At 54.2% G+C, this 14653-nt stretch overlaps 1 protein-coding gene across 2 annotated transcripts in view; it reads right to left on the bottom strand.

The window, feature by feature from the left end:
* The window catches only part of Mgll (monoglyceride lipase), a 64852-nt gene that overhangs the window by 11946 nt on the left and 38253 nt on the right, over window positions 1-14653 (bottom strand). For both annotated transcript variants that reach the window (XM_046466923.2, XM_046466922.2), the window contains exons 4-5: window positions 6307-6443; window positions 6038-6148 (exon numbers count right to left, since the gene is read on the bottom strand). In XM_046466923.2, coding sequence (XP_046322879.1) covers window positions 6038-6148; window positions 6307-6443 — 248 coding nt within the window. The remainder of the gene's footprint in view (window positions 1-6037; window positions 6149-6306; window positions 6444-14653) is intronic.

Below are 14653 nucleotides of genomic sequence, written 5' to 3'. Positions count from 1 at the left end.
GGGAATGGGCAAAAGATCTAAATTCAGGGCACTTTCAAAAGGTAAAAGATCTAAAAATGAAGAAAACAAAACAGCAGGTCATTGCAGAGAGTGAACAGACCCCCTGTAACCTTAATTAGTCTCCGACTGCATACAGGTGGACCTTCTGGGGAACTGTGTGTCTTCTGGGGCCTCATTATTGGGAGAGAATTGAGGATATGTTTTTTTCTAGCACTGGACTCAGGAAGGCCACAGGAGATTGGGGTGACCGATAGCCAGATGCCAGGCTCCCAGACACTGACCCCTGTCTGGCCAATCTGAGCCAGGAGAAGGCTGAGCGCAGGACTGACCGCCTCAGCCCTGACCCCGCGACAGAGGAGGAGCGGAGAGAGACCGGGCAGCGCCTGCTCCACTTTATCGGTCCCACCACCAGATCCCTCCTTTGCCAGCCGGCCCCGATTTTGAAGCCCGTCACCTGATTTTTTGCAAGGACCCGGGCACGGGAATCCTGGTCCATCTTTACAATTTGGTCATTTGCAAAAGAGACACACTTACCTTCACCCTTGAACCTAGGTCCCTGCTGGGGGCACCACTCAAGCCAAAATGTCTATGCCCCAAAGTGCCAAGACCTCACAATGCGGGCTCTCATTGAAGGGATGACATTCTAGACAGTTGGCTTTTAAGAAAACGAGTTCTTGCCAGATGTGGAGACGCACACCCATGATCTCAGCCGCTCAGGAGGCCGAGGCAGGAGGATTGCAAGGTGGAGGCCAGCCTCGGCCACTGAGCAAGGCCCTGAGCAACTCAACGAGACCCTGTCTCTAAATAAAATAGAAAAAGGGGCTGGGGATGGGGCTCAGGGGTGAAGCACCCCAGGGTTCAATCCCTGGTACCCCAAAATAAAACCCCAAGCCAGAGTGGAGAGCAGGGAAGGGTGTGGAGGCCAGGAGTTGAGGACGGCAGCACCTCCACCCAGAGAGAGAGCGAGCGAGCACCGTGGAGGTCGACCAGATGGCCACTGCTCTCTGCCCTCCTTGGGGGGAAAAAAAAATCTCCCAGAGTGTCCATCCCTGATTGTGAGAGCCCCATCACCGCTTCCCAAGAGAAGGTTCCGGAAGCCTGACCAGGGTATTGCTCACCCATAAGAAAAGTGGGATCCAAACCATTACCAATCTCGATGTGTTTTCCACCAAGTCTGTGAATATCTTCGGGTGATCCTGTGGGGGGCGGAGAGCGCCTTGGGCCCAGCTCAGGAGAAAAGGTCCCCGGACGGGCCCCATGGCTGACATGAGGTCCCCACCATCCCCCGGACCCCGACAGACAGGTGAGGTCAGGTCTGGTGCAGCCACAGGGAGGGTGTCCAGGTAGTAGCCACCCCCCAACCGGACGAGCAGGCGGTGCGATGGGATGGACGGTCAGACTCGGAGGCCAGGAGGGTGGACCTGGCTCTGTGTCCACGAGGGTGCCTCTGTCCCTCGGTCTCCTCGTCTATACAATGGGGCTCATCCAACCAGCCTCGAATGAGGGCTGGGCCTACTGCCCACGGCGCTCTCCCCGACTCCCTTTCCGGCTCCTGACCCTGAGAAGAACAGCTCAGAGACTTTCTTGTTGGTCGACTGAACAAGTGAGCGCAGTGCTCAAGTGGACGCTCCTGGTCCTGGGAACACGAGAGACACCCCCTTACTGGTCCCAGAGTTTTCATGGCGCCCACCACTCAGGCTTCTGCCCGCAGAGGCCTCACCAGGAGGACGGGATTGCCACGGCCTTCTCCTAAGGAGGTTCTGCAAAACCGACCTGCGCAGAGAAGGCCGGGTCTTCACGCCTTTTATGGGGACAGCGTCATGACCAGGGCCACCCGTGATGCGGCAGGACCCTGCGAGGCTCAAGTCAGACTGACTCTCTTTTCTTTTCTTGGTCCCAGGGATTGAACCCAGGGACACTTGACCCCTGAGCCCCGTCCGTCCCCAACCCAAAAGGTTGTTATTTAGAGACAGGGTCTCGCTGAGTTGCTGAGGCTGGTCTCCATCTTGCGATCCTCCTGCCTCAGCCTCCCCAGCTGCTGGGATGGCAGGTGTGACCACTGCGCCTGGCAGGATTTTCCTCAGGTAAAACTACGCCTGACGCCTCCCCGGGAAGGACTGGGCACTCGTTCCAAGATGTAGGACAAGGGGTCACTACACCGTTGACTTTCTGGGTCGCGATGATGGAACCACAGACGTCTAGCGACCGAGCGCAGAGGACCGCCGCTCATGGCTGTTGCTAGATGGGCTCCCGAGGAACTTCCTGATCGGGGGCCTAAACATGGAGGTGCGCCTGAGGAACTTCCTGTTTGGTGGCCTAAACATGGACGTGCGCCTGGGGAACTTCCTGATCCAGGGCCTCAACATGGACGTGCGCCTGAAGAACTTCCTGATGGGGCCTAAACATGGATGTGCACCTGAGGAACTTCCTGATGGGGGCCTAAACATGGAGGTGCACCTGAGGAACTTCCTGATCCAGGGCCTAAACATGGACGTGCACCTGAGGAACTTCCTGATCCGGGGCCTAAACATGGAGGTGCGCCTGAGGAACTTCCTGTCTGGGGGCCTAAACATGGACGTGAACCTGAAGAACTTCCTGATCCGGGGCCTAAACATGGACGTGCGCCTGGGGAACTTCCTGATCCGGGGCCTAAACGTGCACGTGCGCCTGGGGAACTTCCTGATCCGGGGCCTAAACATGGACGTGCACCTGGGGAACTTCCTGATGGGGGCCTAAACATGGACGTGCGCCTGGGGAACTTCCTGATCCGGGGCCTAAACATGGACGTGCGCCTGAAGAACTTCCTGATCCGGGGCCTAAACATGGACGTGCGCCTGGGGAACTTCCTGATCCGGGGCCTAAACATGGACGTGCGCCCAGCCTGGCTGGGGACGGGGACATCTTGACGCTGGCTGCCCCAGATCCTCAGGGACCTCATGGGGGGACAGTGGTTGACCTGATTCTCCTCTGGCCGCTGACCCTCAGCCCCCGGGGTCTGCCCAGGGAGGTTCAGGGGGCCCCTGTGACCTGCTGCTCGTTATCCACCGACGTCCTGGGCGAGCCCAGGTCAGGACTGTGAGGGACATCTCGTGGATGGACAGCCGGCGGGGACTTCGCCTCTGTCCCCAGGCCTCGGACACCGGATGATCCCTCCCAGAGACAGAAAATCACCCCACACCGCCCAGGACTTGCTTTAGAGCTTTTGCTTCTGAAATTTTCAGAAAAAAAAAAAAATTTCCAGAAATTTTTGCTGCCACCTTCTTTGTGAAGCCAGTTTTTCAACAGGGACAATATTCCAGGGACCCGAGTCCCTGTCCTCATTGTCTCTTCTTCTGGGCTAAATATAGCTCAGCTTGTTGTTGAAAAAGGAGGCTCCGTGTAAGAACCAGATGGTGGTGCGATTTGGGGGGTTGGGGGCGATCAGGAGCCCTGTTCCAGGGGGACGGGGCTGGCCATTTTCCACGTGGCTCTCTGTTCTCTGACTGGGTGTCTGGAGTTGCCCACCTCGAATAACTGGGGCTCGGGAGGCTGAGGCAGGAGGATCGCAAGTTGGAGGCCAGCCTCTACAACTTAGCCAGGCCCTGAGCAGCTCAGTGAGACCCTGTCTCTAAATACAATAGAAAAAGGGCTGGGGACGGGGTTCAGGGCTTCAGCACCCCTGGGTTCAGTCCCTGGTATATATATATTTAAAAAATAAAAAAAATAAACATGGGGACTTGCCCACGTAGGCCAGCCACGTCCCCAGGCCTTTTTTACTTTTTATGTTGAGACAGGGTCTTGCTAAGTGGCGGAGGCTGGCCTCCAACCTGCGATCCTCCTGCCTCAGCCTCCTGAGCTGCTGGGATGACAGGCGTGGGCCCCTGGGCCTGGCTAAACCAATTATTCTCCAAACTTTTAAAATTCATATTTAACAAAAAAGAGCGAGATTCTGAAGACCAGAGCGTGTATCCAGGGCATCCACATCCCCTCGTCCCGGGGACGGGCTAGACCAATGAATCTGACACTGTCCGTCACAATTGCCAAAGACCAGCAGCAGCAACAGATTTCTGGGGTGGGGTGGCGGGGAGAGGAGGGCCATCAGGTCCAGGGCGAAGAGAAATCTCATTTGTCCTGGTTAATCAGAGGAGACCCCTGGTTCCCCGGGGAAAGCCGGCTCCTGATTTGACAAGGTGATCTATTAGCGCGAGTCTCTGAGAGGTCACAGTGCTGGCTCTGCCCAGAAGTGTCACTTCTGCGGGTCAGTGCCTGAGGTCCCATGGGAGGCTGGGAGGGAACCTCAGTGCCATAGTCTCTCTGCTACCCCTTCCGTGAAGAGCCCTCTGGTCCTGGCTTTTCTCCAGGGGAGAAACATCCATTTTCTTCTATGTAGGAGGGGAGACCTCCTAACAAGGGGATGGTCAGCCTCCACCCCCCAGCCTCAAATTCCAAACCAGCCAGGGAGGGTCCTGGACACTCCCTTGCCTTTCCCAGCCCTAAAACACTGTCCAGGATCTTGGCACAGAATGCACTTGGCATGCCGTGAGCTTCACCATTCTTCCAAAACCCAAATCAGGGGCGCAGTGGCCCACGCCTGTCATCCCAGCCGCTCGGGAGGCTGAGGCAGGAGGATCGCAAGTTGGAGGCCAGCCTCAGCCACTTAGGCCCTGAGCAACTCAGCGAGACCCTGTCTCTAAATAAAAAAAAAAAAATTAAAAAAGGGCTGGGGACGGGGGCTCCGGGGTGAAGCACCCCCTGAGTTCAGACCCTAGTACCAGAAAAGTAAAAATAAAAATCACATGAAATAGGATGGAACTCGCTCTCCCTCTGCTGTGGTCCCCATCTTATCCCATTGAGATAAGAAGCCTGGGATGATCGGGCGTCCTGTAGCTTAATCACAGTCATTATGGGAAGTGTCAAGCAAGGCGCGCGTCCCTTGTGCATTTCAATGATGAAGTGCTCTGGGGGTGCATTAGCGGTGGAGCCCAGGGACCCCGGTGACGGGCCTCCACTGCTACTGAGAGAGACTCAGCCAGCAGCGGTGACGTCCTTCAAATGGGCTCAAAATTCAGTGTGAATCAAGTGCCTCGTTCTCTGGTTGAACTGTCAGTTTCCAGGGCTCCCTTCGGCCCAACCCATTCCCATTTTAGATGGCTGAGGTCCTCTGTGACCAATGGGAACCTGACCCTGCCTCTAGGGGTGGCAGGATCAGGCCTGTGGATGTGGATTAGAAAATAAAAACTATATATATATATATATTTTTTGGTACCAGGGACTGAACCCAGGGACACTTAACCCCTGAGTCCCATCCCCAGCCCTTTTTCTATTTTATTTAGAGACAGGGTCTCGCTGAGTGGCTCAGGGCCTCGCTCTGTGGCTGAGGCTGGCCTCCGACTTGTGATCCTCCTGCCTCGGCCTCCCGAGCTGCTGGGATCAAGCGGCCCCGCGGAGAGGGGACTGGTTTCCTCTCCTTCCCCAGAAGGCAGGTGATGTCCTATGCCTTGTCCAGAGAATCCCGGCGACCCCAGCCCCCCGCCCTGCACGTGCTAATCCCCAATGAACCCATTAGAGTCATTAGGGACAGAGAGGAACTAGAGAGAACAGACACCCTTCTCGGTGGCCATTAGCAATCGCTGAGAGTTGCCCTCGCTGTGCATTTTCTGTCCAAGTGGGTGAAGGTTCTGTTCCAAAAAAAAAATAATAATAAAAATAGCTCAAGCCTTGCCTTTGAGTGACGGCAAGCCGACGTCCCTTTGGGGACAGATGACACACAGAAGCCCATTCTCCTTTGCAACTTGGCAGAAAGAACCGGCGCAGAGCAGGAAAGGTCTCTCTCTCTCTCCTTTGTTTTTGGGGGAAACGCAGCAGCTGACTTTAGAGGTTATAGGTCCCCAGGGGCACGAGGATCTTTGTGCACACTTTGGCACCTTCGCGTGTGAAGCCTGAGGACGAGTGGCCCTTGGCCCTGTGACCCAGCCTCTAGCTCTAAATGCACAGGACGGCATGCACGTCCCGGGGGACCGCGGGGGCCCGCACACACACCCCCCAGAAAGTCCTTTACCTTGAAAGTCGACGCAGACTCGGGATTGGCCAAAACCAGGGGTGAGATGAGGACCATCCCGGAGAAGTGGCCCGGCCTCTCTGCTGCTGTGAGGATCACAATGGCGCCTCCCTGAAAAGCCAAAGTGGCAGAGACAGGGTCTCGCTGAGTTGCTCAGGGGCTAAGTGGCTGAGGCTGGCCTCCAACTTGCGATCCTCCTGCCTCAGCCTCCAGGAGCTGCTGGGGTGACAGGGGTGGTGAGCCTCTCATCAGGGGCTGGGTCTGCTTACCATGGAGTGGCCCAGGAGGAAGACAGGGAGGCTGGGGTAGTCCTTCTGCATGCCATCCACGTGCTGTAGCACGTCCCTGACGAAAACATGGAAGTCAGACACCACCATCCTCTCCCCTTCGCTCTGCCCGTGGCCGACTGCAGAAGGAGCCAGAGAGAAAAGAAAGCCCGCTGAGTCCTTGAACCCATCAACACATCATCTCATTTAACCAATTCCCAATTTTTTTCAATATATCATCTCATTTAACAGATCCCCCCCCCCCAGGATCAAACCCAAGCTTCTTGGCTACTTCTTCTTCTTCTTCTTCTTCTTCTTCTTCTTCTTCTTATTATTATTATTATTATTATTATTATTATTATTATTATTTTGGTGAGACAAGGTCTCACCAAGTTCCTGAAGCTGCCTCAGATCCTTTGGGAACATTGGAATTCTTCTCCCTCTCTGGGCCTTGGACAGATTGGGAAACCCAAAGCACAGAGAGGTTAAGGAACTTGCCCAAGATCACACAGCTACCGCGTCACCAGGGTGTGAGGACTGCAAAAGCCCCCCTCACCTAGCCACCCTATCTTCCTCAGTGAGTGACACTTTTGAAGGACGAAGGAAAGGACAGACAGACACAGTCTCAACCTGCCCAGTTTTCTGCAAAACTACCTGAGCCTCAGCATGTCCCCCGGGGCAGGGGGTGGGGGGAAGAGCCCCCATAGAATGGGGACCCCGGTGGGGGGGGTCAGGAGGACGCGGACCTCGCCTTCCTGCTGGGAACTTGGGGCGGATCATTAAGTCTCCCGTGGCCTCTACGCGGAGGCTGTGCCATGGTCAGGACGTAGCGCTCCTTCTGCAACAGCCAGGGGCACGGGGTCGCCCTGCGTGGACTGACAGACCCCTCTCAGCAGCCCCCTGTGCTCAGACCCCAAGCACCTCTTTCCCACCAGCCTGTCCCCCAGGAACCCCCAGCCTCCCCCTCTGCCCAGCTCACCTGTCTCCCTGCCCGCCCCCCCGGTCCTCCCAGCTCCACCACATTCTTAGCCAAACCTCGGGTTCTCTCTCCTGTGAGGGTTTTATTTCTGCTTTTCAAAACATATTACTAAGTCGGGTGCAGTGGTGCGCATCCCTGTCCTCCCAGCAGCTCGGGAGGCTGAGGCAGGAGGATCGAAAGGTGGAGGCCAGCCTCAGCCACTCAGCAAGGCCCTGAGCAACTCAGTGAGACCCAGTCTCTCAATAAAATAGAAAAAGGGGCTGGGACAGGGCTCAGGGGTTAAGCGCCCCTGGGTTCAATCCCTGGTACCCCCAAAAAAGGACATTTCTCTGGTAACTATGATCCTATTTTACTATTGTCCCATCTAAATAAATTAATAATAGTCGCCTAATGTCATTACTTCTAACCCTAACCCTAACCCTCTCTGTGTGCTGAAGTTGCTCTTTGCTAATCAGCGAGATTCATTCATTTCCAATTGCATTTGGTACCCAGGATCGGTTTTTGTCTTTTTTATTTTCAAATTGATTTTCTATTCCAAACAGGCAAGCATTTATTTGGCTTAAGAGTCAGAAATAGATGAAAAAGATAACACAGAGTGAAGTTGGGCTCTGCCCACGGCCTCCAACTCCCCCTTTTTCATTGTGGTTGATCATTTTATTAATCATCTTTGAGGTTCTCCTCCAAGCATTTGTTTTTGCAAAAATAGATGTAATTTGTTTGTTTTTATATGTCATCTCTTTCTCTTTGTCCATCCACCCATCCACCCATCCATCCACCATCCATCCATCCATCCACCATCCATCCATCCATCCATCCATCCACCATCCATCCATCCATCCATCCATCCACCCATCCACCCATCCATCCATCCACCATCCATCCATCCACCCATCCATCCACCCACCCATCCATCCATCCATCCATCCATCCACCATCCACCCATCCATCCACCCATCCACCCATCCATCCACCCATCCATCCACCCATCCACCCATCCATCCACCCATCCATCCACCCATCCACCCATCCACCATCCACCATCCACCATCCACCCATCCACCCACCCTCTTCCCCCTCCTGCCGTCTCAGCCCTAGCTCCCCTCCCAGCCCCTGGTGCTGGTTCCCCCTCAGTGGGTCCTGCCATGTCTCTGCGCTGTGACAGGCCGCCCAGCCCTCTCCCTCCCGCGTGGTGGCTGTGTGGGTGAGCCGAGGTCTATTTAAGCAGCGTCTCCTGTCGCTGGAGAAACACTTGGGTTCTTTCCAGCCTCTTGTTGAGTAAACATTTGGCTACACTGAATAACCTGGGAACATCTCACTTCCTATTCGTGATGCTGTGTCTTCGGGGTCAATGCCTAGACACACGGCTGCCTGCTGGAAGTGGTGGAAGTGGAAATGCACCTGTGACTTGCTATCCATTCCCCAGTCGCCCTCCACTGGGACGTGCTGCCTTAGACCCCCTCCCTGAGGCTTGGGAAAGGGTCCGTCTCTCTCAGATGGACCACGACAGCCTGTTCTTAGACATTTGGGTTTTTGCCCATATAATAAGAGGTTGACCAGCTCAGATTTTAAGAGCCATTATTTCCTTTTAGGTAAGCTGAGTGTTCACGTCCTTGGTCATTTTTTTTTTTCCTCTCCAGGTTTTGCATTTCTTGTTGATATTTCAGAGCTCTTTATATATGACTTGGTCATTTGTCTTTTGACTTTGTTTAGGTTGCATTTAACCACGCACAAGACTTTTATTGATTGATTTGGGTGCCAGGGATTGAACTCAGAGGCTCTTTTCCCTTGAGCCCCGTCCCCAGCCCTTTTTATATTTTATTTAGAGACAGGGTCCTGCTGAGTGGTTGAGGCTGGCCTCCAACTTGCAATCCTCCTGCCTTGGCGTCTAGAGCTGCTGGGACGACAGGTGTGTGCCACTGTGCCCGGCTGCCTTTTAATCCCTCTGCCTCTCTAAAAAGCATACTCTAAGCCAGATGCTCAGGAGGCTGAGGCAGGAGGATGGCAAGTTGGAGGCCAGCCTCAGCAACTTGGCGAGGCCCTAAGCAACTCAGCAAGACCCTGTCTCTACATAAAAAGCAAAAAAGGGGCTGGGGATGGGGCTCAGGGGTTAAGCACCCCGGTACCAAAAATAAAAAATAAATCACACAGAATATCTCCACCTTGCAAACATCTTCCCACGTGCAGAGAGAATGTCCCCCAGGAAGCCTCCTGAGAGGCCATGATCCTGTTTAGGCTGGAATAAGAAGACCCTGGGAATCCTCTGACCTTTCTTTTCTCAGAAAACCTGTTCTACTTAGTATTCCTTTTCTTACAGGGAACAAAAAGAAAAAAAAAAAGTCTTCAGTAAGGAAAAGAGACTAAGCCTTAGAAAAGCCAGAAAAATGACACCTGAGATTTGTGTAGGAGTCTGTGATTTATCAAGCACAATCCCCACAGGATTTCATGTGATCTTCTTGGAGTTTGTAAGTTAAGCATTTCTTTTACCACGGAGCCCCATTCCCAGCCCTGTTTGGCATTTTATTTAGAGACAGGGTCTCGCTGAGTTGCTCAGGGCCTCTCTAAGTGGCTGAGGCTGGCCTCCCACTCACGATCCTCCTGCCTCAGCCTCCCGAGTTCCTGGGATCACAGGCGCGCACACTTTCTGGATTTTTTTAAGGGGACCTTCTCCTCTGGAGTCCAGGGCCAGGGTCACGGGAGACACCCAGGCGGAGCTGAGACTGTGCAGTGCTGACCTCTGTTTCCTGGGGACAGCTGAGGGTTAAGAGCACAGGCTGCTTCTCCTCCACAGTGTGGATCTCGGCCCTGCGTTTCTGGTCAACCCACGGGAGGTTGGCGAGCGTCAGGAGGGAGGAATCTTGCAGACTAGGTGGCTGAGCCAAGGAGACAGCTGGTCACTGTGGAGGTTCTGGCCTTGGGAACCACATGACAGACCCAGGAGGAGTCAGATGTAGGAGTCTTGGTCCTTTCAGACCCGAAGCAAGAATAAAGCCCCTTGTCAAGGAGCATCAGGGTGGAATGGATTCTTGGGGAGCAGGAACACGACTTAGTCCCCTCTCCTATTTTTTTTTCAAGGTATTGAGGATGGAACCCAGGGGTGCTTAACTCCGGAGCCCCCTCCCCAGCCCTTTTTCTATTTTATTTAAAGACAGGGTCTCACTGAGTTGCTCAGGGCCTCGCTAAGTGGCTGAGGCTGGCCTCCACCTTGCGATCCTCCTGCCTCAGCCTCCCCAGCCATTGAGACTGACAGGCGTGCGCCACCACACCTGGCTCTATAGTTTTCATATTTCAGAAGAGAAAGGTTCAGCAAGTCTGGGAGGTGGATCTTAGGATTCTGGTGATTTCGACAAAGGCCAAAGGTCGGCGTTTTCTGTCTCAAGAGAGTAGAAGGACCAGGTTGTGCCGCAAACACAGACACAGGAAGTGGTTTCTGCCCGGGTGTGTGTGTGTGGGGGGATTGGTTCCAACTTCCCTCCAATCAAGGGGACAGATTTGTACATTTCTACCCAGTCCGGGCCTGGTCAGGGTGCAGGGCCCCCTCCCCTTTCCCCGTGCTGTTTTCGTGAAGGGAGAAGATGAGCAAGCGCTATTGCACATTCAGCTAGGGACATTATAATGTGGCAGAAGAGGCTTGCTTATGAAGCGCTTGTGGTATACCTGCAATCCAGGGGAAGGCAGGAAGTGCGTGCACAGAGTGCTGGTAGGAGACGGAGTTCTTCTGCGCAGAGCAGGGCACGTAGTACCTGCTCACTAAACTCTCCGTGGGGGGGGGTGGGCGTTGGGAGCTGAGAAGGACAGGAGGCCAAAGAGTGTCCTTGGGCACAAGCCATCTGCCAGGATCAGAGGCACCCTGCAGCCTGAGCCCTGAGCCCCCCGCCAGCCTGCCTGCCAAGAGGCCACAGACGGGCCATCTGTCCCTCTCTGTCCCCTGCTGGGCTTGCTGCTCAATCTTCTGGTGGCCGCCCATCCAGCCCTGTGCGGGCAAGTGCGTCCGAAGATGCCAAGCTGGTATTGGACCTGGCGTCCACCAGCGGGGCACAGAGTCCCATGGAGGCCACTGGACCCGGGATTGAACCCAGGGGGTGCTTAACCCGTCCTCCCAGCAGCTGGGGAGGCTGAGGCAGGAGGATCGCAAGGTGGAGGCCAGCCTCAGCAAAAGCGAGGCCCTGAGCAACTCAGCGAGACCCTGTCTCTAAATAAAATAGAAAAAGGGACTGGGGACAGGGTTCAGGGGTTCAGCACCCCTGGGTTCCATCCCTGATTTTTTTAAAAAGCGAGGAAATGACATCTCATAGGTCCATTTACGGCCACCAACCGGAACATTCCATGATCACTAAAAACAAACACGACATCAGGTTTCCCCCAACTCCAGGGGAACAGAAAGGGCCACAAGTCAAAGGGAGCCATCTAAGGTGAGTTAGATGAGAAGGTGGGTCACCCCCTGTCCCCCAGGGCCAGGGGACCACGGGGGCAGAGAGGTTCCGTTTCTTCTCTGTCTTTTTCTAAAAAAAAAAAACAAAAATAAAAATAAAAAAACCCGCCCAGATGGCAGAAAGTCCAAGATCTCAGCTTGTCGGCCTGGGAGAGAGTCGGTTTCCCCACAACAAAAGCCACTTCCTCCTCTTGGGTTGGCCGATGGTTTCCAAAGTTCCCCTCTCCGGGGACCCTGGGGACCCCCCTGTCTCACCTCTGGATCTCCTGGTTCCCCTGCACCAAAGGAGGGGGTGGGGGACAGATCACCTCCTCTGGTGTCTACAGATATATATGTCACCTCCTCTGCAGGGAGCCCGGCTCTCCATTTTGCAGAGCAGATAGAAGCAGAAATTAATTTCTTTACTAATTGAACAACAGCTTGGGAGACGGATCAAGATGCCAACGCTCAGCATATGGCTAGAGATCCCAAGTCAGATCCCCTCCCTCCCTCTCTCTCTCTCTCTCTCTCTCTCTCTCTCTCGAGGGAGGAGGACGATTCGGAAGTCTGTAGCCAGATGACAGGATGAGGCTTGGGCCCCTGGCTTTCCAAGCGACCCCAGGGCCTTTGAACATTCAGGGGGAAAAAAAAGTGTGATATATACATATATATGTAAAAAAAAGAAAAAAAAAACCTTGCATATTCTTTGAACCCTATAGAGAGGGGGAAATGTCAAAAGAAGAAGCAACATGACCCAGATTTTGCAGAATACTGAATTCTAAATCCAGAAGAGCTTGATTTTTTAAACGACGCTCTCTCTCTCTCTCTCTCTCTGTCACCGCTATTTGGGTTGGAAAAATAGATTAGAGAGACTATGTTTTGACGGATCCACGTGCCCCTGTGCCATCAAACCCGTCTGCATGGGCAGAATTTCTGGAAAACGGCGGAAAGAACACAGACCTAAAGCAAAGGGGCGAGACGTGGGTTCGAATCTTGACTGCTGCTTGGTGGCTGGGGGCGAACTTGACCAAACTAGTCACTACTGGGATTCTTGGTTTCCCTGTCTGTGAAAACTAACATCTGGAATAATTGCATTTACCCACTAAGGTTGCAGAAAAAGCTATCATCAGAAAGCAAGAGGAAGCCGGGGCGCGGTGGCGCACGCCTGTCATCCCAGTGGCTAGGGAGGCCGAGGCAGGAGGATGGCAAGGTGGAGGCCAGCCTCAGCCACTGAGCAAGACCCTGAGCAACTCGTCGAGACCCTGTCTCTAAATAAAATATAAAAAAGGGCTGGGGACGGGGCTCAGGGGTGAAGCACCCCTGGGTTCAATCCCTGGGTACTAGGAAGAAAAAGAAAAGTATTGGAATGGAGTAGGAGACTCAGTAGTGAGGACCTGAGGAGGGAGGAGGCCCGGATTCCCATTTTCCTAAGACTGAGAAACCAGCCATGGGGCAGGACCGACCCCATATCAGAGAGGACGCTCAGCCTTTGGTTTTGGGGACTGGCTTATTTCACTCCAGCTCCATCCATTGACCAGCAAATGCCATCGTTTCATCCTTCTTGATGGCTGAGTAATATTCCACTGTGTATATAGATCACAGTTTCTTTATCCGTCCATCTGCTGAGGGGCACTGAGGTTGGTTCCCTAGCTTAGCTTTTGTGAATTCAGCTGCTGTAGCAATCAATGTGGCTGTGTCCCTGTCGTGTGCTGATTTAAGTCCTTTGGGTATAAACCGAGGAGTGGGACAGCTGGGTCCCCGGCTCCATTCCCAGTTTTCTGAGGCCTCTCCGCCCTGCTCTCCAGAGTGACCACACCAACCTGCGGTCCCACCCTGGGTGAGTGGCCTTTCTCCCTGCATCCTTGCCAACACTCAGTGACACACAGTGATCCTTGTTCTGTTTCTCAGGGTCATGAGGCCCTGTCCCCTAGAGACCTGGACCCTGCCCACCCGCCCAGCATTCCTGTCTCTGTGGGGAGGGCACCTCGTGACCCTTCCCTCCTCTGCCACCTCCTATCCACCGAGATGGTTCTTCTCCTTCCTCGTTTTCCCTACAGAAGAAGGTCTCTGAGTTGGACGCCTGTTATTTTACATCAGGGACTGAGCCCTCTTGGGAGTGGAGTTACTGTCTTCTAGAAAGTTCTTCTTTCTTTTTTTAATTTTTTTTTTTTGTTGTTGTTACTGGGCATTGAATCCAGGGGCACTTGACCCCTGAGCCCTTTTTCTATTTTATTGAGAGACAGGGTCTCACTGAGTTGCTTAGGGCCTCGCTAAGTTGCGGAGGCTGGCCTCCAACTCGTGATCCTCCTACCTCAGCCTCCCGAGCTGCCTGGATTATTACCGGTGTGGGACACTGCACCTGGCTTCTCTCTTTCTTGTTCTGTGTCTGTCCCTAATACTCAGAAGCAGGGAAGCTCCCGGGACCCCTGTTCAGCTCCTGTCCTCTGATGAGCTGGGTGTGGGGCATGTCTGGCCGTGTGGCCTGGGACTTGGGGAAGGGACAGGCCCCTGGCCAGGGGCCCAGTTCTCTGATCTCGATCCTCCCGGGCTCCAGGGACCACCCACTCAGTCCTCTTTGCACCCGTGTGCACGCCCTCTCCTCCATCTGGAACACCTCCTCACCCCCTGTGCGAAGCCTGCTCAACCCACAGCTCCCCTGGGAAACCCTCCCTTCCTCCTGCCTCTGTGCCCAGAGTCCCCAGATCCAGTGTCATGGCGTGATAGCAAAATGACAGCTCTGTTTGCAGAACTACCACTCCCTGCTAGGCGGGGGCTCCTCAGGACCAGGGTGCCTTCTTTTCTTTTTTCGGATACTGGGGATTGAACCCAGGGGCCCTCGACCCCTGAGCCCTGTCCCCAGCCCCTTTTCTATTTTATTTAGAGACAGGGTCTCGCTGAGCGGCTGAGGGACTTGCTAAGTGGCTGAGGCTGGCCTCCAACTTGCGATCCTCCTGCCTCAGCCT

Source organism: Marmota monax, unplaced genomic scaffold (assembly GCF_021218885.2).
Source record: "Marmota monax isolate L192 unplaced genomic scaffold, Marmota_monax_Labrador192_F-V1.1 WCK01_AAM20220418_F8-fsc00249, whole genome shotgun sequence".
In the NCBI taxonomy this organism is placed as follows: Eukaryota; Metazoa; Chordata; class Mammalia; order Rodentia; family Sciuridae; genus Marmota; species Marmota monax.
This window is presented reverse-complemented; position numbering and strand designations above follow the sequence as displayed.